Source organism: Sminthopsis crassicaudata, chromosome 4 (genome assembly GCF_048593235.1).
Source record: "Sminthopsis crassicaudata isolate SCR6 chromosome 4, ASM4859323v1, whole genome shotgun sequence".
NCBI classification, from domain to species: Eukaryota; Metazoa; Chordata; class Mammalia; order Dasyuromorphia; family Dasyuridae; genus Sminthopsis; species Sminthopsis crassicaudata.
In genome coordinates this window covers 97,537,640-97,561,902 of record NC_133620.1, presented here as the reverse complement: position 1 = coordinate 97,561,902, position 24,263 = coordinate 97,537,640, and the positions used below count along the sequence as shown (strand labels likewise).

Below are 24,263 nucleotides of genomic sequence, written 5' to 3'. Positions count from 1 at the left end.
ATTCCCAAAGCCAATATGTATATGTGTGTGCAAGTAAGTGGAGAGTATGTGTGTGTCTCATGGCATTCCAAAACCAAATATGGTAAACTCTCATTTATCCAGAGGTCTCAGGGAAATGGGCTGTTCTAGTAAATTTAACATTCTGAGTCACTGAGTTATCAAACTCACCACACAAGAAGTGCCAATTTTTAAAGTATACAAAGAAAAAATGCACTCAGTGTGAAAACATTAAACATAATTTAATCTTTAATGATTCAGAAGGTATTTATTGATCTTTCAAAGCCACAGAAAGATTACTGTGACCACAGAATGAGAGACTGTTAGAAATGGAAGAAACTCAAGAGATCAAGAAATCTAAACCCTGCATTTTACAGTGGTATAAACTGAGGTCTGGAGGGAGGAAATGGCTTGCTGAAGTAAATTCTTACTCCTTTAAAAGGTAAAGGAGTTAATTATTTAAGTTGTTTTGTTAATAATCCTTGTTAACACTGCATCTTTATTTTGATACTTATCGTGAAAATTACATTTTCCCCATTGACTTTGTGATTTCATTGATGTGGGAAGCTATAAATGAAGAATTTCCTCTTCCAAAGTAGACTGCCATATTATTTGAAATTTGCAGTCTTTAGAAAATTGCCTGGAGACTTGAAAGTAAGCTGATTTACTCAGAGTCACATAGTCAATACGCAGCAGAAGCTAGACTTGGAAACCATATTGGTAGGGAGAGAAAAGCAATAGAAGGGAAAATGTTAATCTGATTCTTCCCTTCATTGGAAAAGTGGGGAAAATTATAGGTTTACAATACTGCACATACCATCAGATCATCTGATAAGTTGAATAGTTTTGAGAAATGATTTCCTTTTTTTCTTCTTTATTGCAATATTGGCAAAAAATGATGAACACCTAAGCTGCTATCATGGTAATCACAAGAATAAATAGAAGGACAGGAATACAAAAAAAAAAATTGTATGTGGAATACACAGGGGACAACTGAAATTAATAATTTTTCACTTTCATTTTCCTTTCAAAATTGTTTTCCAGCTGTTTTCCTCTTGTAGGCTTAGTCTCTCCAAATGGATTATTATTGAATTTGAGAACTGGAATAAATCTCAATCGCTGAATCCAACGCATACCCCAAGAAGTGTCATTGCTCACATTTAAGCTTAAAGGCTACAACGCACCTACTACCTCCTGAAGAAGATGAATGCATGACAAGATATTCAAATGACAGCTCTAATATAGAGATAAGGATAACCAGGTGGCTCAGTAGAAGGAACCCTACACCTAACCTAGAGTCAAGAAAACCTGAGTTCAAATTCAGCCTCAGATACTCCCCAACTTTGTGACCCTATGCAAATCACTTAACCCTGTCTACCTCAGTTTTCTCATCTGTAAAATGAGCTAGAAATGGCAAAATATTCCAATATCTCAGCCAAGAAAATCCCAAATGGAGTCACAAAGGGACATGACTGAAAATGACTAAGACAACAATAGTGAGAATACAAATACTAATGTTGCAGGATAATACATTACTTTATCCAGAAGAATGTGAATAATACATTTTTTTTATTTTTAAAAAATACTATGTCACACTAATAATAATAGTTGTTACTTATATAGCATGTTTAGTGATATATTATATAACATACATAATGTTATATAGCATTTTAGCACTCTATACAAATTACTTCATTTGAAGTTCATAACAACCCTGAAAAATAGGTACCATTATTCTCTCCATTTTATAGCTGAGGAAAATGAGGCAGACAGAGGTTAAGTGACTTTTCTAGGATTTCATAGCTTGTAAGGATGAGGCTGGATTTGAACTCAAGATCAAATGAGAGATCATTTATAAAATGTATAGCAAGGTGCCTGGCGCATAGTCGGACTTAATAAATGCTTGTTCCTTTCCCCTTCTCCCTTTTAGCTCCCAGCTTTATCCACGCAATGAACACATTCAGTCACTAATATTATCTGCATTTCCTTTCTCTCCCAGCACCTCCCTAATTTTTCCTTCTCTCCTCCTGCCTGGGAATCCCCAATTCAGATCCCCCACCTAAAAGAAGCCCAGAGCCATCTCTCTTGGGAGCTTTCTCCCAGGCCACAGTCTTGGGGCCTCCCACTTCACTAGTTTTACCTGCCTCCAACCCATCCTCATCCCTACTCATGGCAAAAAGTGGCTTCTACTTACAGCTCCTCCAGAAAGCGCAGGTGAAGGAAGAGGCCAGGTTGGAGCTCAGTGAGGTTGTTCATGCTCAGATCTCTAAGAGGAGAACAAGAAAGCACAAAATGAGATCATTGCCAACAGGATTATTGTTGCTGTCCAGTCCACAAATCTATGCCCAAGGATAATCTCTTATTTTCAAAATACATGGAAAGATAGTTTTTAATATTCACCCTTGCAAAACCTTGTATTCCAAATTTTTTTCCTGCCTTTCTCCGCACCTCCCTCCCCTAGATAGCAAGTAATTCAATATAGATTAAATATGAACAAAATTTTTTCTAAACATATTTCCATATTTATCATAATACAAAAGAAAAATCATATCAAAAATTCCCTTCCAATTCTTTTCTTTTGAAGAAGCAATCTTCTATTAGAATATAAGTTTCCTGAGAGCAAGGACTTAATCAATACTTCATTTGTTCAGAGAGCTACAGCAGGAGTTCCTATAACAAATGTCACCATCTCAAATCCTATATACCAGGGCATTATAAGCTATGTATCTTTCAGACGCCAAAATGATTGAGAGGTAGGGCATACTGGACTCATTTCTATGTTTTCTACCTTTGCAGTTGTGCCTTCTTTGTGCCTTAATTTCCTCTTACCCAATTCCCTTTACCTTAACATTCCCTTTACCTAATCTTCCTCAAGGTCATATAAAAAAAAATAAAATTTTAGAGCCAGAAAGGTTGGTGGAGATCATAGTAGAAATCCTTATTCAATAGAGGAGGAAGCTAAAACTTAAAGTAAGGTCAAGTGAAATACTCAAGCTCATACAACTAGCTGTTAGTAGCAGAACCAAAACTAGAAGCCAGGTCTCCAACATTTCCCCCCACTACTGTGTGCTTGTGATGCTGGCTGAGACTAGGACCGTAGTGGGATCTGAATTCCTTAAAAGGAAATAGGCTAGGGAAACCAATGATTACTTTGCTGTCCAGCACATACTGCTGTTTAAAAAAAAATAACTTTTTAAAAATAAGACTATTAGGGGCAAATTTTCAGACTAATCACTAATAGTTTAAAAAAAAAAAGGAGGGGCTTTTCATCTAGAATATTTCAGAGGCCAAAAGATAGGGATAAGGAAGGTGACTGGCTTCAGAAGTCATTCAAGCCTGTTCTTTTCTCCTTAGGTTCTTCTGTGACTCTATCTTATTTTTTAAATTAATTTATTTTTTATTTAATTTTTTTTAAATTTTATAATTATAAAAATTTTTATGACAGTATATATGCATGAATAATTTTTTATAATTTTTATAACATTATCCCTTGTATTCATTTTTCCAAATTTTCCCCTCCCTCCCTCTACTCCCTCCCCATACATTTTACATGTGTTACAGTATAACCTAGATACAATATATGTGTGTAAATACCATTTTCTTGTTGCACATTAAGTATTAGATTCCGAAGGTATAAGTAACCTGGGTAGATAGACAGTAGTGCTAACAATTTACATTCACTTCCCAGTGTTCCTTCTCTGGGTGTAGTTGTTTCTGTCCATCATTGATCAACTAGAAGTGAGTTGGGTCTTCTTTATGTTGAAGATATCCACATCAGAATACATCTTCATACAGCATTGTTGTTGAAGTGTATAGTGATCTTCTGGTTCTGCTCATTTCACTCAGCATCAGTTGATGTAAGTCTCTCCAAGCCTCTCTGAATTCATCCTGTTGGTCATTTCTTACAGAGCAATAATATTCCATAACCTTCATATACCACAATTTACCCAACCATTCTCCAATTGATGGACATCCATTCATCTTCCAGTTTTTAGCCACTACGAATAGAGCTGCCACAAACATTTTGGCACATACAGGTCCCTTTCCCCTCTTTAGTATTTCCTTGGGATATAAGCCCAGAAGTAGCACTGCTGGGTCAAAGGATATGCACAATTTGATAACTTTTTGGGCATAGTTCCAGATTGCTCTCCAAAATGGCCGGATTCTTTCACAACTCCACCAACAATGTATTATGTCCCAGTTTTCCCACATCCCCTCCAACATTCATCATTATCTCTTCATCTTAGCCAATCTGACATGTGTGTAGTGGTATCTCAGAGTTGTCTTAATTTGCATTTCTCTGATCAGTAGTGATTTGGAACACTCATATGAGTGGATATAATTTCAATTTCATCATCTGAGAATTGTCTGTTCATATCCTTTGACCATTTATCAATTGGAGAATGGTTTGATTTCTTATAAATTAGGGTCAGTTCTCTATATATTTTGGAAATGAGACCTTTATCAGAACCTTTAACTGTAAAAATATTTTCCCAATTTGTTACTTCCCTTCTAATCTTGTTTGCATTAGTTTTGTTTGTACAGAAACTTTTTAGTTTGATGTAATCAAAATTTTCTATTTTGTGATCTATAATGATCTCTAGTTCTTCTGGTCATAAATTCCTTCCTCCTCTACAGGTCTAAGAGTGTGACTCTATCTTATTAATGTTTATCAAAGTAAAAGTTCTGAATCTCCCTTCTCCCAACCCCATCCCCCCCACTCCTGAGACCTCAGAACAAGGTCCAGAGATGAATAATTTGAGATCAGTTGTTTCTGTAGCATCCTCCAGCCCTGCCCTAACCTTTGGGGTTCTTTGAGTGTCACCTTCCCTTTGACAAGTTTTATATTTGCTAAAATAACAATCGGGGTACCCCGACCTCAGTCCTTAGAGATCTCTTAGTTCAACCCTCTCACTTTACAGATAGGGAAACTGGAACCTAAACAGATAAAGTGTGCCCCAATGTCACAAACGCAGTGAGCATCAGAGGCCAGATCTGACTCCACTCTTTCCCGTATAGGTGCCTGCTTAACTCTCCCAGTTAGTAACTTTCTGGGGAAGTTTTCAGAGCCAAAAAAAAAAAAATTAGATGATGCAGGTGACAGAATATAAATGGGAGGGTCTGAGAAAAGAAAGGTTTTTCCAACCTTTTGAGTGGTCTAGAGACATGGAGGTTCATATGTACCTACAGTCTATGTTGATCCTTGAGCTGCATCCTAACACAAAACATCCCATCAGGAAAGTGGGGCAATTTGTGGAGATAAGGTAAGGGTTGAGTAGCTTTCTCAAAGTGAGTACTGCCATGTGTTTATCAACATTGCAAGAGCCTTTAAGTGTCTCCCGGCTTGAATTCTGTTCTAGATCACCACATGGTCCCTGCCCTCAATGAATTTACAATCAAAGTCAGAAAATCTAATGTGACTGCTGGTACATGTAATACACTTAGCATGAACAATAAAGATATTTATATCTTAAACCAGGAAAATGTTCCTCCATAAAGGAGGGGAACATTTTTTAGAGACGGGTTGCTGGGGAGATAACCATGGGAGTACCACTCAACTCAAGAAACATTTCTCAAGTACCTAGTATAGGTGATAGAGAAGGAATTAAACAGTTCCTGCCCTCAAGGAGCTTATAGTTTACCAAAGAGGGTTCAATATATACACATATAAATAAATATAAATAGTTATGGGAACAAAGAAGAAATCTGGATAGAGACACTAGAGATATCTGTAGGGGAGAGAACATTTTTGGCTTGAGAAGATCAGGAGAGACACCTAAATTCATCCTTAAAGAAAGACTGGGATCCTGAAAGGTGCTAATGAAGAGAATTCCTATGAGGATTTCATGAAAGAAGTAGAATTTCAAGTTCTGCTTAAATTAGGAAATAGGGCACCTGGGAACCCTTGAGCAGGTACTTGGGAGAAGAGGGAAAGAGTTGTAGGAGCAGCTAGATGGCATGGTAGATAGTGCACCTGAGTCCAAATAAGACACTTACCACTTACTATCTGTGCGATCCTAAAAAAGAGAAAAAAAAGAAAGAAAGAAAGAAAGAAAGAAAGAAAAGAAAGAAAGAAAGAAAGAAAGAAAGAAAGAAGAAGAAAGAAAGAAGAGAAAGAAAGAAAGAAAGAAAGGAAGGAAGGAAGAAGGAAGGAAAGGAAGGAAGGAAGGAAGGAAGGAAGGAAGGAAGGAAGGAAGGAAGGAAGGAAGGAAGGAAGGAAGGAAGGAAGGAAGGAAGGAAGGAAGGAAGGAAGGAAGGAAGGGAAAGAAAAAGGGAGGAAGGAAGAGTTGTATAAGAATGTCCACTCATTTAGTACCCACAATGACATACCTGGTTACCCTTAGTATCACACATGGAAGTGCCATGGACATGTAGGGAAGGATTTGATCTGGTTTTTTTTTTTTTGTGTGTGTGTGTGTGTGTCTAAATCACGTCATGGACTGTTTGTCTATGAATGCCTGGCTTATGACTGATGTGTGCCTGACACATTTGGCTACCAAGAAACCCTGTTTCAAGCTCCCAACAGCTGTTGCCCACTCTCTGTAGCTCCCACTCATCTCTCCCAGGGGGACAGTGTATGAGACCAGTCCAGACCACCACTCTCCTGGGCTCCTCAGCATATCTTGAATTTGCTTCCCTTGCCCAGAAATCCACTTTCGCTGCAGAATCCTGGCCCTGTCCTTTTCCCAAGAACCCCCACATACGGTTTATTTTTGTTGCTCACAAAGGCAGGCTGGAGTTGGTCTAGGGCGGAGGTGGAGGGGGCAGGAGACAGAAGAGGGAGAATGCATTCTGGAGCCTAGTTCTGATCTATAAAAAGACTGTTTAGTCTCAAATGTTTTATCTTTGATAAGGCCTGGGCTCGATCTCAATGGCCTTTAAAGAAGGCATTCCAGGCCTGGGCAGGTTCGATCAAGAAAATCTGAATGCCAAAGTCCAAACACTCCTTTGTCTGAAATTCTCTCTTCCCACTAGGAACATGATGGCCATTTTTGAGGCACGATGGGGCCCCATTCTGGGAATCATAGCATGTCTGAGCTGGAAAGTAATCTCAGAGACTATCTAATCCAAACCCTCAGCACATAAATGAAAAACTAAGGCTTGGAATGTTTTAAGTGACTTGTCCAAGATCACACAGCAAGCTAATTCTTGAGCCTGAACTAGGATTTGTATTTCTTATTTCATAGTATTTGACTCTTTCCATGACCTCAACAAGGCTGAGTCAAAGAGGTATTTTTTGATAGTGATGATAGCCACAAAAACAAGTCACACTTATATGTTTTTTTAAAAAACAATCCTTTGGGGTAGGTTTGGAAGAGCATTATTGTCCCATTTTTACAGATGGGGAAATGAAAGCTCAAAGATAATAGTAAAGGGCCCAAGATTACAGTTATAATTGGCAAGGTAGAGTTCTTGACATAACTTGGGGATTAGGGAATGCAGGGGAAACTGCATTCAAATCCTACCTCAGATATTTGCTAATTGTGTGAAGCTGAGCAATTCATTTAACTCTTTGAGCCCTCATCTTCATCTTAGGGATAAAAACTGCTTTGAGAGTCAGTGTGACATCTTGGGTTGAGAAATAGCTCCGGAAGACGTAGATTCAAATTTGAACTCTAACAGTACTTAGCCTCAGTGGCTCTATTACTATTAATTCCAGAACAAGCGCCAGTCAGTATTGGTAGGTGGAATTGTTTCATCTCAGAAATCATGAGAAATTTCATACATCTGGAATTTGAACAAGGTGGTAGTGATGTGTGGAGGGAAATAGCGTTTATTAAGTACTTACTATGTGCCCAGACACTGTGCTAAATGTTGTATAGATACTAAATTAAGCAGTATTATCTCATTTGATCTTCACAGAAATCTTGGGAAACTGGAGGGGGGGAAAGGAGGAGGGGGCCTCAGCAGCTAGTACAATTCTTAATTTTTGCAGATAAGTAGCAGAGGTTAAGTGACTCACCCATGGAGCTAGTAAGCATCCAAAGACCACGATTAGAATTTAGGTCTTGGTATTCTAGGTTCAGAGCCCTTTGCTGGCTGGGTCCTGTACTGTCCAGATGCTGTAATTGTAACATCTGTACTATATCACACACTGCCCCTAGAGTTAGCAGGAAAGAGGCAGGAAGGGAAGGAGGCTGTAAGGGAAGGGAAGGAGGCTATAAGGGAAGGAAAGGAGGCAGGAAGGGAAGGAGGCTGTAAGGGAAGGGAAGGAGGCTGTAAGGGAAGGAAAGGAGGCAGGAAGGGAAGGGGGCAAGAGCATTACCAACTTTTTTAAAGTGGTCAATTAAGAGGGTTTTGAGATTCAGCCCAGGTGCCCCACAAGCGTAAGGATGAATGGAGCAGACTTTGTGGGGCCTGGAAAGGGAGGGGACTGGAATGGTGTGACTCCAGGAATTCAGGTTTGCAGTCTGGAAAGCCTGGGGTCTTTTCCGCCTCCTCCCCCAAAGTCCCCCCTCACCCCGCCAGGGAGGTTGGAGGTGCTGCGAAAACGATTAATTCTAAATATTTACCCTGAGCATTTCTCAACTTGTATACACAGGCAAAGGAGCCGGAGTTCAAGGGGAACGCAGGGCATGTGACTCAGAGTTCATAACTCACCTGTCCCTCCAGGGGCTGCTTCCTAAGCTTTGAAGTCGCGCCCCTTTCACAAACCCCGCTCTTACCTTCCTGATTAGCACGCTCATTGTTCTTTTCTAGGAGGGGGATCCGGGAGAATAGAGGGAGCTTCTCTTTCCGCTCCCCTGTCCCCATCCTTCCCCCCCCCACACACAGGCCCATCAGATCTTGTGTTAAGACAACATACTGAGCTCAGTGTCTGTAAGGGAGGAGCGGAGGAGAATGGATTTCAAACGGGGGAGGGGGCAGGGATGAAGCCCCATTTAGTCCCGGCTGTTTTACAAAAGGAGAGCATGGGAAGGGGGCTGCGGTTCTGGCTTAGGGGAGAGGGGTGGGGACAGGAACTTGCAGGTCGCTGAGGGGATGATGGAGACGGCTAAGAATGAAGGCGTTCAAAAAAAGAGATCCTCAGAGCAGAAGCCCTACATTGCACATGGGCACACACACAAATTCACACACACATACACACACACACACACACACACACACACACACACACACACACACACTACCGCCTCCTTTCCCCACCTTCCTCACCGACAGGAAAGCCAGGACTGTGGGCACCCGGAGAGAGTGCTAGTCTGTGCCCAGGGAGCTGGGAAGTCCTAAGATATTAAGCTTTTCCTCTTGAAGGTTTCCTGATGATTCTTATCCTTCTGAGATTGTGTGGGAATCATGAATCCTAGGTTCGAATCCCACTTCCCTACTTATTTATTACAGGAGCAAGTCACTCCTGGGGGGGGGGGGCCCTAATTTCTTCATGTGTGAAGTGAGGAAGGTGGACTTGAGAGGGCTTCTTCGGGGCCTCTGCATCTCTGAATCAGATGACCCTTACTCGGGTCATTGTGAAGATGGCAAGCTGAGACAAACTTTTCTGGCTCATGGGTATGCAGGGGACATAGCTGAAAGAGATGGTAGAGGTCTCCCTAGACAGACAGCGTCCTGCAGTGGAAGGGAGGCATTCCTAGCCCCTGTTTATAGTTTCTAAATCTGGAAGGGGCCATCAGCTATTTCAACCCCTTCATTTTATAATAGGGGTGGAGGGATTTACCTAAAGGGAGTAATTAGCAGAGACAGGATTTGAACTCAGGCTTTCTGTCTACAAAGTATTCTTGCTAAACTCTTCCAGCTCTCAATCTTATGATCAACTCACCCAAAATGCTAGTCTTAGAGAACAGGAAAATGAAAGCAACTGGCAAAGTCCGGTTTTCTTGCCTCTTGCCCAGGATAGCCTTCTTTCCATTCCTCCAAGTTGTCTTTATGTACATCTATGGATTCAGGTCCATGTGTCCATGGATGTATTTATGTTTTGTGGGTGGATGTGCACATGGGATTCAAGTAAAGACTGGATGAACCTTTGTATGCTTCCAGGCAGATATCTTCCTAACCTTCCTTAAAGCAGCCTACTCAAACTTTTCCTTGTCACCTCCACATCTGCCCAGAGCCCCCATTTATAAATAACAAAAGCCTTTCACTTATTGTCCTCCTCTCTTTGACACTTCCCACATGTGACCTTAGCCACATCACTTAATTTTCTCTGACCTCAGTCTCATTACCTATAAAATGAGAGGAGTGGACTAAATGATCTCTTTGATCCTTTAATTATATTCCTCCCTTCCCTTTCAAAGACAAACTCCTAGAAAGAGTTGTCTACACTAGTTGTCCCTACTTTCTCACCCCATTCTGCTACTGCTCCAGAACTCCTTCTTTCCAATCTCTCGACAGAAATTTTCTTTAGCCCCTTAATTGTGTGATTCAGTGGAAGGAGCTCTGACTCTACAGGCTACATACAGGACCTCAGTTCAAATCTCATCTCTGAAGTTTGCCACTTATGTGATCCTTGCCAAGTCACTTAATCCTTATCTGTAAAATTAAGGAAGTGTTCAAATTCTATAAGGATAAGGACTGAAAAAAAGATAAGGCCATACTTTAAAATTGGAAAGCATCTCAGAGGCCCTCTGATCTAATCTCTCATTTTTACAGATATTTTCTCTTCTTCCAGGGTTATTTTTTGTTTTGTTTTGTTTTAAATACACTGCTCCATTGTGGTTCTCTTCCGATCAATGTATCTTTCATTTTTCTTTTTCAATGTCCAGCCCCTCTGTTCAGGCAGTATTCTAGGACCCTTTTCTCTATGTATTTTCTTACTTGTTGATCTTATCAGTGTGATTTATTATTTCTAAGCAGATAACTCCCAAATCTCTAAATACATCACTCTCACAAATTCTAGGCCCCCATCATTACCTCCTTGTAGAACTTGCCATCTCAATTCAACATGTCCAAAATAGAATTTATCTTCACCCCTGAAGGCAACCCCTCCTCCCAACGTCCCTATTTCTATTGAAAGAAATCAGATTTGAAAGCTGGTTGTCTTCAGCTCTTCCATCTCACTCATTCTCTATTTCTAATCAGTTGATCTAATTGGCCAAGTCTTTCTAATTCTACCTTCTCAATATTGTTCCCATCCATGGGGTGTGCTGGAACCAGCTCCAACCGTCTCTTAATTGTTAAATTTTCAGAGTGAGCCTTTACAACTCAGAAGCTGGCAAGCAGTTATATTTATCAGAACTTGCTTTATCATTTTATTAATTACCTAGACTTAAGGAAGGATTTATAATGCAGATTAAATGCAAAAAAATGCACCTACATTTTTAAAGACATTGTTAAACATTTACTACCACACCTCTACAAACATCCATTCATCCCCCTTTCTCTGTTCACTCCACAATTACCCTCCTCCAGGACTTTAATAACTCTCACATCTACAATTGTAAAAACTTCCTAATTGGTCTTGGACCCAGTTTCTTCTTCTCCAAAGCATTCTCTGAACAGCTTCTTCAAAAAGTAATGTGACTCTCTGCTAAAAAAGCTTTAGTGTTTCCTTCTGATTTCTCATCTTCATTTGGTTTTTAAAGCTCTTCCCAGCCTCGTTTTCTGTCTAGCTACTTTTGCTACTCCCCATAAAGGATGTTCCTCCATTCTCTTGAACAGTCCTGGAATGTTCTCTTTTCAGTATAGTCTCTTGAACCTCCTTTCTCCTCAAAGCTCATTTCAAGCACTATTTCCTTAAGGGACCTTTCCTGATTCCTCCACAAACACCCACAAATTGCATTTTTCATATATAGATACATACACTCACACACTCACATATATATGCTATATTTACTTATCTGTAAACCTGTCATATCCTCCAATAAAATGTAAACTCCTTGAGGCCAGGAAGTAGTTCACAATAATTTTTTTTGGTTATTTCATTTTTGTTTTTTATGAGGCAATTGGGGTTAAATGTCTTGCCCAACGTCACACAAGTAAATTTGAGTGTCTGAGGTTGAATTTGAATTCAGGTCTTCTTAACTTCAGCACCAGGACTCTATCCATTTTGTCATCTAGCTGTCCTCCTTATATTAATCTTTGTGAAAGCAGCATCCTAGCACTATGCCTGGCACCTAGTACATACTTAAATGCTTATTACTTGATAACTTCCATAACCAGTTCTGGACTCCAGGGTTGAAATCAGGGGTATGTGACCTTCTACCACATACCTTCCTTGTCTGGGCTAGATTTAGGTCTCCCCTTTGGTCTATTTACTAGTGAAAGAAAAGAGCAAATCCAGATAGAAAATAGAGTAAAAATTCCTAGAGGAGAGAGACAGGAACCGGAAGGAACCCAGGAAGATAGAAGCTTTTTATGACTTGAATCAAAAACTACTAGAAAATGATGAGATCTTTTCTAGAGACTTGAAACTCTAGAGCCAGTGGTGACTGGAGTATATTTCTGAACAAGATCCAATTCAATGAGCATTTATTACCAGGTCTCTACATCTGTCATTCTCTAGGAGTGTAAAGTCTAATGGGAGAGAAAATATGGAAACCAATATATACAAAAAGCTATAAGTGGGATAAAAAGAAAATAATCAACACTAGGGAGAAGGCCTTAGATATGGCATGTGAGGGACACAAAGGCAAGAATGACATTATCTATGACCTCTTACATGAGTAGGGGACATTTTACTTGGGGGAAGTGGGGACAACATGTGCAAGAGAAGGTAACTTGAGGAGGGAGCCCTGACAACTGGGGGGATCAGGAAAGGCTTTGCCTAGAAGTTGGCACCTGAGCAGAGCCTTGAAAGAAGCTAGGAATTCTAAGAGATGGAAAAGAGAAGGAAATGCCAGAATGCATTCCAAAACCAACTCCAGAGGACTGGAGTGCCCTGCCCCCCCCAGGTCCTGGGGCAATTTAAAATTGTTTTCAACTGAGAAATGGGGGAGAGGAAGGAAGGAACTTGGACCTCTGTGCCTCAATTCACCTCGGACAGTTGCCACACACTGGCCACACCTTCACCATAAGCCTGGCTACTCAAGGTCAGTCCTTACAAAGCCTGTCAAACTTAATTTAAGACCCTCTCTTTTCTTTAAAAAAAAAAAAAAAAAAAAAAAAATATTCCCCGGCAGTTTCTGGAGCACCAAAATCTTCCCCAGAAGAGACCCAAGTCACAAACTCAACACAGCCAGCCAGTCAGGAAGGGGGCCTGGAAGGCTGGCAGGAGGGGAAAGGAAGGGAAGGGAGGGGAGGGGAGGGGCAGCCCCCAGGCACAGGAAGGAGAAGTTTCTGGCTGCATGTTAGGAAAATGTTCTCAGGGCTGCAGTCCTGTGAAGCAACCGGACCACCCAAGGGAGCTGGGCGAGGCCATGTCACTATAGCAATGGGGAACAGGTTTGATAAGAGGGAGGATGCTGGGGGGCAGGGGGAGGGGGGACGACTAGAATACCACAGAACCTAGACTTCTCTGGAGAAGTCCTGGCGAGGCTGGGTCTGGGAGTCTCCCCAAGAAGGCAACCTAGTTCTTGAGTTCATTAGGGAACCACTTTTCTCCCCCTTTTCTGGAGGGGAAAGAAGCCACAGTGGCCTGGGCCTCTGTCCAGCCTGCAACTAGGGTGGTTATCTCTCTGAGATCTGGGGTAGACAAACAAGAGGCCCTTAAAAAAAGCAGGGGGAAATCTGACACTGAAGAAAGGTACCCCGATTCTTGCCTTTCCTCACGCTGGACCCAGTTTTGCTCATCGATGCATTCAGGAAGAGACCTGATCTGCCTTGAGGGATGGTCTCCGCTGTTCATGTGTCTTCCAGCATAATCTCACTCTGTTCTAACAGATAGGGAAGGAAGAAATCTCCCCTATTCTTAAAGATCTCCTTTGAGGAATCCCCCAGAGTCCTGAAGATGATCCCAAGGTCTTTCCTCAGTCTTTTGCCAGTTCCCACAGCCTCAGTGCATACTGGGAGGAGGGTCTGGTGGGTTGCAATGGAAACCTTCTGCAGCTATCAGCTCCTCTCTGGGTGGGCATGGGCGAGGCTGGACCCACCACACTGGGCAACAGGAGGGCTCCATGTGCACAGGGGAAGGGATCTGAGCTCTTGTCTGCAGAGGCTAAAGATGCCTCATTTCCCCCAGAGGATAGAATCATTTTTACCCGACATCAGGAGGCTAGATGCAGGGAGATTAGATAGACTGGGGGATTAAGAAACACTCAACAGATTCTTGTTAAATCAAAGGATTTAAGAGTTGAAAAGGACACCACATTTTAAGCCACAAAAGGTAATAAACTGGAGAAGTAAATAAAGACCAGAGAGAGTGTTAGATTTGAACTTGCATTCACCCCTCCTCTTACATGTACAGGAGCCCAACCTTATAAGCCCATGATTGAGAACTGGAGAAGAAAAACCAGGAGAGAGATTGTGTACCCTGGCTTTGTCCTGAGTTTTTCTGTCCCTGACAATCAATCTACTGCAAAGGAAGCACATAAGCCTCATTACCTGTGGAGTGGGCCATAACCCCATTATTCATGGGGGTGGCTCCTTGGGATTCATTTTTCCCCCTTCGTATTTCTCTGCTTGCTTTGTCACTAATTTTGTATTTTTAGTCTTGGAGCTTTGGTGGTATTTTGAATTTGAATTGATCATGGAATCTGGTTTGCTCCGTAATTACGCATTAGTATAATTATTTTTCCAGCTGGGCATTTGTGAATCCCATGAGTATATTCTTTGGTCTTAGTTTAGCCTATTTTTTCTTTGGTTATTTTGCCTCAAAATAGATTTTTTACCTTTCATTCTGAATTTCACATTTTTATATTGCATTTTTCTTCCATAGTGAGCAAAAAAAAAAAAATTAGAAAATTGTGTTTCATTTCCTGGTTGTATACTGGACTTGCTCTTCTACTGATTATTCTAGAAAGTCCAGTTTATTTTCAGTATTACTATATTTTATATATTTTTTCTTTTCTGGACATTTAGAGAGCTTATCCAAACTAGCTTGATTTCATACATTTGCCTGAGGTTAGCATGAACCTCTTGTTATGTGATGTGTCTGTAGTTGAATTTTATTAAGTTGTTAGTCACTTTTTGAATGCCTACTGTATGCTTAACTATTCCCTTTAAATTGGTGTATGAAAAAGCTATTCATGGTTTTGAGTTCCTAAGTGTTGCTTTGAAATTTTGTTACGCACAGTATAATCCTGCAATTTATTGCTTGCATTAATATTTTAGTATTGATGTTGTCACATGTGGTGTAATTAAAAAAAAAAAAAAGATGGATACAGTAGAACTTGAGTTCCATTGGCAAGCATAATTGAAAGATTAGTATTTAGGATTAGATTTTTATCTTAAAAATGGCGATATCAGGCAGCTAGATGACAACACTGGCTCTGAAGTCAGGAGGACCTGAGTTCAAATTTAGCCTCAGACACTTAATGTTAGGATTTTTACAATCTAAGTCACTGGAATAGATAAGAGACAATAATTATCTAATTTAGCATGGTTCAGTATGATTGATCTGATCCTACAATGAGATGTTATGAGCCAGAACTTGAAACAAGATACTTAGTGGAATTGAGAAAACAATGATAAATCTAATTTAGCATTGATTTAATCCTACAACAAATAATGGTTTCCTAATGATATAATGATTGGTATATACTCAGTGTGGGACATATAAGCAAGAAGCTCTCAGGGTGATGAAGAGGACTTTGGGAGATTGACAACTAGGATTGACTTCTGGGAGATTCACAAGCCCACGCACAAACCCACTCTCTGGTAGGAGATTCATAGTCAAGATTCATTCTAACTTCCACCGTTGTGCTGGCTGGAGACATTGGGAGGAGGAGAGGCTGAAGCTGGTTGGAGACATTTGGATAAAAGCTCTTGGGAACCAAGGAGAGAGGAAGGCCTCTAGAAAACTAGTTGAGCCCCAAGAGAAGGAGATAAAAATTTGGAAAGACACAGTAAAGGATTTGGACTTCTGGCTGCATTTGCGATTAAACTAAGACTGCCTCCAGAAGCTCCCCAAGAGATCTGCTCCAAGAGAACGATTACAATTTAGAGAAAAGAACATTACAACTTAACACTTCCTAGCTGTATAAGTTGCTTTACACCAATTGCCTTATAAAAAAATAAATAAATCTCACTTTTCTCTCCCAACATGATTCAGAAAAAAATGTGTATTTTTTTTAAAATGAATGCATATGTATAACCAGAAAAATAAAATAAAAAGAATGGAGATATCTTAAAGATATCTATGAAGAAATGTTGTTGTTTGTCCTTCATTCTCCAAGAGGATCATGACATGCAAGTAAATTGGATTTAAGTGAGGGAGGGCTGTGCAAGGTCACCTGCCTCATTTTCAAAGGTTTACAACTGTTCAAGTAAGTCCACTAATATTAAAAACAGGTGAGACAGGATACAGTTGTTCAGATGTGCCCGACTCCCCATGATTCTGTTTGGAGTTTTCTTGACAAAGATACTAGAGTGGTTTGCTGTTTACTTCTCCAGCTCATTTCACATATGAGGAAACTGAGGCAAAGTGTCAAATTATTTTTCCAGAGTCACATAGCTAATAAGTGTCTAAGGCTTGATTTGAACTCAGGAAGATGAATCTTCCAGACTCCAGGACTGGCACAATGGGCAATGTACCACCTGGCTATCCTTTCTAGTCCCATTTGAGAGTTTTGATCATGGAAATAAATATATCTGAGGAACTAACAGTAGGAAGTTGTTCCTGGAAGGAAAAGCTACTGAAAGAGTAAGAATTCTTGTGGTTATTGTCTTTTGCTCTTGAAGAGAACCATGATTTCAGGTTCTTGATGTCATGACATGCAAGTGAACTGGGTTTAAGATAGGGAGGCTGCTCAAGGTCACCTGTCTTACTTTCTTCTCCAGAGCCAGGTCCAGTGGCCAGATATAGAGCAGGATGACCAGAGATGGTCCTTTGGAGCTCCACTAATCAAAGAAGGCTTTCCTACTTGGAGACTGAAAGTCAAGGCTAGAAGAAATGCTTCCCCTGTAAAGAGAGCTGAAGTCCTGCCCCTTGTGGTAGACAAAATGTAGACTGAAAGTTGGCATTTTCTCTGGAAAAGGGCCATGTCTTCCAGGAAAGCAGCATCGGGAGGCTTGTATTGGACAGGTTTGTTTGAAAAGGCAAGAGACTCAATATGGGGAGGCAAGATGTTACAAGAAGTACCTTCAGGTTTTATTGATACTACCATTCAGCGTAAAGGAGAAAAGCCTACGGACATTATCCTCGGATAAGACAATCTCTTTGCAGAGATCACCAGAGAAGCCTACAGCAGGTCTGCCAAAATAGAAAACAATCCTGATCTGCATGAGATTATCTGGCTTCTGTCAATGCAGAAAACCACGCAGCCATTTTATATGAGGTAAAAGAATTATTTCTAAGCATAGGATGGTTACCTTGTGATTAGGTGGACTAGGACTCTGAATACTGGACTTGTAGCCAAAAATAAAGCTGACCCACTATGCCATAGATTCAAGATGTCCTGAATGGGCATTTACAACTGTTCAAGTAAGTCCACTAATTTTTCTTTAATTCTTTATTTTTCTCAATTAATTAAATTATTTATTTTTTTGCAGAGGCAATTGGGATTAAGTGACTTGCCCAGGATCACACAGCCAGAAAGTGTTAAGTGTCTGAGGCCAGATTTGAACTTGGGTCTTCCTGACTTCAGGAGTGGTACTCTATCCATTACACTACCTAGATGTCAAGTCCGTGTTAACTCCCTCTGAAGGGCTCAGAATCAGCCAGAGTCAGAATAAGCAAAAGTCCTTGCCCCACATTGGGCGCCAAAATGTAATGTTCTGTTGTCTCTCAATTGTAATCCTTCTCTGGGAGGTTTCTTTTCTGTAAATCCTTTTCTCTGTGAGCAGGTTTCTTGGGAGGCTTCTGGAGCCTCCAGCCAGAGTGAAGGTAGAATCTCAAATCCTCTTCTTCCTGAATCCTGGCTCCTTTAATCCTCCCAGAGGTTTGTGGGTATTCCAAAGCTGTAAACTCCTTTTAAAGGTGTGAACTAAAGGCGTGAATTCTGAGCTAGAGAATTGTTAAGTATTATGCTAAATTAGACAACCAAGTTAGCACCTAGTAATCCTAACACCTAGCTGCCCAATATATTTATTTTTAATACACATTGCTTTATGATAAATCCACTAATGTTAAAACAGGTGAGACAAATCAGGACGTTTTCTAATATGGTTCATCGGTGCCCATGTTCATCTCCATGATCCCCAGAACCTTCCTGACTCCAGGATGAGCACATTAACCACTGTGTAATTGAGCTGCCCTTCCTAGCTCTACCTGAGAGTTTTGACCACAGAGATCAATATATCTGAGGAACTAACAGTAGGAAGTTGTTTCTGGAAAGAAAAGCTACTGAAAAGATAAGAGTTCTTGTGATTATTGTCCTTCTTCCTTCAAGAGGACCATGACTTCAGGAATATAAGTGGATCCATTCAAGTGGATGGGATTTCAGTGAGGGAAGGCTGTGCAAAGTCACCAGGCAGCCAGTGGTTTTCAGTTCTCAATTTATGGAGGAGATGCTATCAGATTCCTGTGTCTGAGGACAATGACAAGGCTGTCTGCATCTGTCTAGTTGGATGTGACCAATTTGAGCACATGCCCCAAAGCATCCTGGATATAGCAGCCACTTTTCATCAGCTGATGGAGAGTCAGTCATTGATGGTATGAATTATATGGAGGCACTGATGTAACTTGATGACTTTGTCTTTAGAAGGATATTGGGAAAATATAAAGAAAAGGCTGAAGAAAATTAGATTGACTTGGAAAAGCTGGTCTGAAATTGTCAATTGGCAAGTGCCCATTTTTCAGTTTTGCTGGCCACAAGAGGCAGAGCCAAAACGAGAGAGAAAAGGCAACTCTCCTAAGATTTCCCAAATTCCTCTCCAAACAGCTATAAAATAATGCCTAAAAACTAATTCTAGAGTGGCCAAACACACAAAACAAACAGCTCAAGACAACTTAGAAGGTCAACAGGAAAGTTCTGTCTCTCTGAGGTGAGACTGAAGCACAATGCAGCCCAGATGACACTCCTTTAAGTCAGCAACAGGCCTTGGGTCAACTAAATTTGCAAAGGAATTCTCACTCCATAGATGGTAAGGGGTCCAGACAACTGGTCTGAAGGAGATTACAAGGGTCCCTTTGCTGACACTGGAAGTATGCCACTACTTGGATCTAGGTCACAGGCCCAAATCAAAGTCCCAGAACGAGAAGGAGCACCAACACACCAGAGCTTGCAGCCACAGTGGATCAGGACCCTACTCATAATTCCAAGACAGAAAAGACTTCTTGTGATCACTTACAGAACAGAGCACAGCCCAGGAGAGCAGGGACCACACCTCTCTTTAGATCATACCACTTTGGAAGACCTGAAAACTTATAGGTCTCCAGAATTAGCTCTGAAAACAGCAGCATGAAAAACCTGAAGCTTGGGAGCAGAGCCCAACTTTGATATGAAGCTAGAAATCAAATATGGTGCAACATCATATCCCAACAAGCTGTGAGCCCAGATCTGGAAAGCAGAAGCCCTTTTGAAGTAGCTACGACCACATGGTATTAAAGACTTAAAATCTTTTCAGGGATTTCAGGGATGGCTATTATCACAAAATCTTAAAGAACCATATGGCTATTGAAGCATACTTTTTTCAGGTTTTTTTCTTAGGTTTTGGTTTTTTTTTTTTTTTGTGTGTGTGTATGTGTATTTGCTTTTGCAACATAGCTAATTTGGAAATGTGTTTATATGACTTCACATCTATAATATTACTTGCTTCTTAAGGAGTGGGAAGGGGTTGGAGGGAAAAATTAGAACTCAGTTTTTAAGAGTGAAAGTTAAATTTTTTAAATGTAATTTTAAACTACTTGTTAAAATAAATGAAAAAATATTTTAAAAGATTTATTGGGAAAACTGTGGCCCTATTATTAATGACCTTCCTCATGTATATGTGACTGAAAAGATACATGAAAGGCAAAACTATCTCAAACTCACAAATCCTTTTGGAAATAGATAAATAAACAAGGAGAAAAAGCCTTCAAATATTTAATCAACTACCTTGTCGACACAACGATGCTGGCTTATATAGAAATATGCAAACTTTTTGTTCTTCAATGAATGCCAATATGAAAGATTTGCGAGTTTTATTATCCCAAGAGAGGGATGCTGAGACAATGATAAAAATGGGAGCCTTGAAAATGAGTATTATGTTGGATGTTGATTAATCCAAGACATGGAATAAAGAAGCAGCTATCGAAATCCAGAGCATACTGCCCAGTAGCCACAAGTGTCTTATATGATGACTTTGAACATCTAAGTCAAAAAAGAACCCCAGAGCTAGTCAAAAACAGGTTTTACCAGCCCACAATGGCCACAGATGTCATCAAAAAGTACGACACTGGTGCCAATGTGTCTAAAGCAAAACATTACCAACTCATGCTGCATAGTTGGAAATTAAAAGTCCTAGCAAGCCATTGGGTTGTTTTGTATTGAAATTCAATCTCTGGGAGGAGAGAATAAAAATGTAAGTCACATCTTAGTAGAGACAGATGGTTTCACCAAGTGTGTATAAGCAGCATATTCAACCAGAAAGCAAAAAGCATCCATAATTATTAAAGTCTCATGACAAAATAAATGTTCAGTTTCTAGATTTCTTGACAGGATGCATTCTGACAAAGGTAGAGGCTTTAAGAAGAGAAGACTCAAGGAAATGTTGGCTTTGGCAGAGATTAAAAAGTCAAGAACTGCACCTTACCATCCACAAAGAGACCCACAGCCTAAGTGTTTCAACCACAAGTCATTGAACGTGTTGGGACCTTTCCAGCCTCTCCAGAAAAAGCTCCACATAGACAACATATGTCATTTCTAGTTCATGAATACAGTTCCACCATAAATAATGCTACCCTCTTTTTTTGTTTGGGTGGGAGCCCAAACTCATGCTTCGGAGTTCCAGATGAAGAAAAGGATGAAAACAACTATTCTAACTACATCTTCTAGTTGAGAGAAAGCTTAGAGAAGTCTACCCAACAGCTATGGCTTTATTTCACAAGAGCTATGATAAAAACAAAAGATGATACAATGCTAGGGTAAATCATTAACAACTATGACAAGGAAAAAGAGTTCTATTTAGCAACTCTGGAATTCACATGTTAGCTGTCTGATGGAAAGCTAAGAGACTGGGCAACATGCTTGTTTACAGAAGAGCTTCAAAGAGTGGAGGGGACCCTATCAAGTTCATCCATCATCATTACTTGTTGATTCAATTTTGAATTGTTCAGTCTTTTTTGTTGTTCAGTCTTTTAAATCTGACTCTTTGTGACCCCACTTGAGGATTTCTTCTCTAGCTCATTTTACATTTTAAAGATGAGGAAACTGAGGCAAAGAAAATTAAGTGATTTGCCCAGGATCACACAGCTAGTAAGTGTCTGAGATTGAATTTGAACTCATGAAGACTCTATCTACTGTACCACATAGCCACCCATACTTATTGACCATAGAATAAATTGTACTTTCTAATGAGTAATTAATGAGTAAATTAATGAGTAATAAAGTAAAATAAATTTACTTTGTTGGATACTGAGCAAACAAGGTCATCTGCTAGTACAAAGGCTAAACCAGATATGGGTGTAATTAGTGATGTTTCCTGTAAAAGACACTAACTATACTATTATAAGACAAGAGAACTAAATCCACAGACAATTCTTCTCTCCAATAGGCCTATAAAGGCTCCTAGACTATAGATAGAACCCTCAGAGCACAAAAATACTGACAGCCAATCTGTCCCTCTTCTAAGTCCAGGTATATGGAAATTGATTTATGATGATAGGGATGGACTACCATACCATCTAATATCTCAAATAGAAGAGGTCAACAAGTAACAAAGAAAATCAGACCCATCCAAGTAGTCACTAGACTATTAAACCATCAGCTCTTGAGGTGCATCCACAGAACCAATACCTTTTTAGGGAATCCAGGAGATTAAAACTATTTTCATAATAATACTAAGACATTATTTGTCTACTAACATACTCCTTTCTTTTCCAACTACATTTCTATGTAAGGCAGAATGTTCTTCTTATACTTCAACCAAAACAACATATCACAACAGATTGAATGCAGGAGATAGGAAAATCCAGCTGTCTTTTGTTAAGCCTGATGTTAAAGAGATTTGTAAAATTATATAAAACAATGCCACTTTTTCCACTAATTTTTTTGTTTTGAAAAATAAATATATATTTTTTAAAAATGTTACTTATATTAACATGTAACAGTTTGTTATTGTTATTTTAAATATATTGAAGAAAGGAAAAAAGGGAGGGGGAGGAAGCTAAGAAGGAAAGAATGGAGAAAGGAAGCAAAGGAAAGAAGGAGGGAGAAAGGAAGGAAAAGAGATGAGGAAAAAAAGAAGGAAGAGAGTGAGGAAAAAAGGAGAGAAGGGAAGGAGGGAGACAGGACAAAGAGGAGGGAGAGAGAGAGAGAAAGGAAAGAAAGGAGAAAATGGAAGAAGGGGAGGGAGGAAGGAAGGAATGGAGGGAGGGAGAAGGGAAGAAAAGGAGAGAGGGAAGGAGGAAGGAAAGAAGGAAGAAAGGAAGGAATGGAGGGAGGGAGAAGGGAAGAAAAGGAGAGAGGGAAGAAGGAAGGAAGGGAGGGAGGAAGGAAGGAAAAAAGGAAGGAAGGAAGGAAGGAAGGAAGGAAGGAAGGAAGGAAGGAAGGAAGGAAGGAAGGAAGGAAGGAAGGAAGGAAGGAAGGAAGGAAGGAAGGAAGGAAGGAAGGGAGGGAGGAAAAGGAGAGAGGGAAGGAGGAAGGAAAGAAGGAAGGAAGGAAGGAAAGAAGGAAGGAAGGAAGGAAAAAAGGAAGGAAGGAAGGAAGGAAGGAAGGAAGGAAGGAAGGAAGGAAGGGAAGGAGGGAGGTAGGAAAAGATGGGAAGAGAGGAATAGATAGGAAGAGGAGACTTAGAAGAGAAAAGAAAGGAGAAAAGGAGGAACTTTCTAAATGTAAAACGTTTTTTAAGTCCCGGAATCTAGTGACTCAGGGAAATCTGCCTGAAGGCTGGGAATGGACAGACCACAGGAAGGAAGGTCTTTTCTGATCAGAAATGCCAGACTTTGGGAAATTATCCTTTGGAGCCACAGGAAGCAATTTCAGGTAAAGGGCCAACCCGGGCTCCACCTATGCCTTTTCATTTGGAAAAGAGGAAACGTGGAGACGAGTCGTGCCAAGGGTGTGGTTGGCGTGACCATAGCGATGAGCTAAGGTGGGGACTAAGCGCGGGGATCAGGGACTCTGTTCAGAGGAAGGGGAGGACCTCGCCAGCTCTGAAGCCCGAGGGACTCCTGCCTAAAGGACAGACAGACTAATGGGGCTATTTCAGGCTGCCTGCATGGAACTATTTGATCTTGAGAGGGTTGGCAGGGTGGGCAGGATTTGACCTGCGGCGCGTCTGAAACCCACAGTCAAGAGCTATTTATTATGAGAGGGGGGTGCTGTATACACGGCCCTCTCTGTTTTCCCCGCTGAGGGATTATTTGTGACACTCCAAGGACAGATATCAGGAAGGAAAAAGGGTCCTCCCCGGGTGAGCTGTCGCTTTGCTTGTGTCTGGGGCTTGGCTAGAGTTTCACAAAAGCCGAGTGTGGCAGAGAGATTGCGTAACCTGCGTCTCGATCTCTTTTCCGTGCCTCTCTCTTGCCAAGCTCTGCCACCCACAGGCAGAGAAATTAAAGAGATCCAGGCCTCGTAGGTCCTACCTCCTGGGCCGAGGCCTCTGCAGCAGTCAGGGTGGAGCCGGGCCAAGTGCGTGGTGCAGTGCCCGCAGGAAGGCGTGCAGCCCACACGGAACCTGGACCAGGAGAGACCTTTGCGCGTCCCAGCCTCTCCCCACCATACAACGATCTCCAGTCTCCGTTTCCCCCAATCTGAGCTCGCAGCTGGATTCCTCTTTCCTAACTAGAGTTGGAAGAGACTATAGTATAGACATCTCCTTGTACCATCCCTTCATTTGACAGAGAGGGAAACTGAGGCTGAGAGGAGGAAAATGAATTGCTTTCAATCCCCAAAACAACAACCGCAGGGCTGAAATTCCCAGCGGGGAAAACGCTGGATTTGGAATGAGAAGAGTTGAGTTCAAATCCTATATGGCCAGGCCACTTAAAATTTGTGTGATTTTGGGAAAATCACCTTCTCTCTCACAACCTCAGTTTTCTCTTCTCTAAAATGGGACAACCGAACCAGATGACATCTAAAGCTACTCTTGATCTCAATGATTCTATATCCAATGACCCTTCTGCTACATGCTGATGT

At 40.8% G+C, this 24,263-nt stretch overlaps 1 protein-coding gene across 1 annotated transcript in view; it reads right to left on the bottom strand.

Annotated features, from left to right (window-relative positions):
- Window positions 1–24,263, bottom strand: part of LGR6 (leucine rich repeat containing G protein-coupled receptor 6) — a 152,871-nt gene that overhangs the window by 102,860 nt on the left and 25,748 nt on the right. The window contains exon 2 of the mRNA XM_074308807.1: window positions 2,192–2,263. Within this exon, the coding sequence (XP_074164908.1) occupies window positions 2,192–2,263 (72 nt within the window). The remainder of the gene's footprint in view (window positions 1–2,191; window positions 2,264–24,263) is intronic.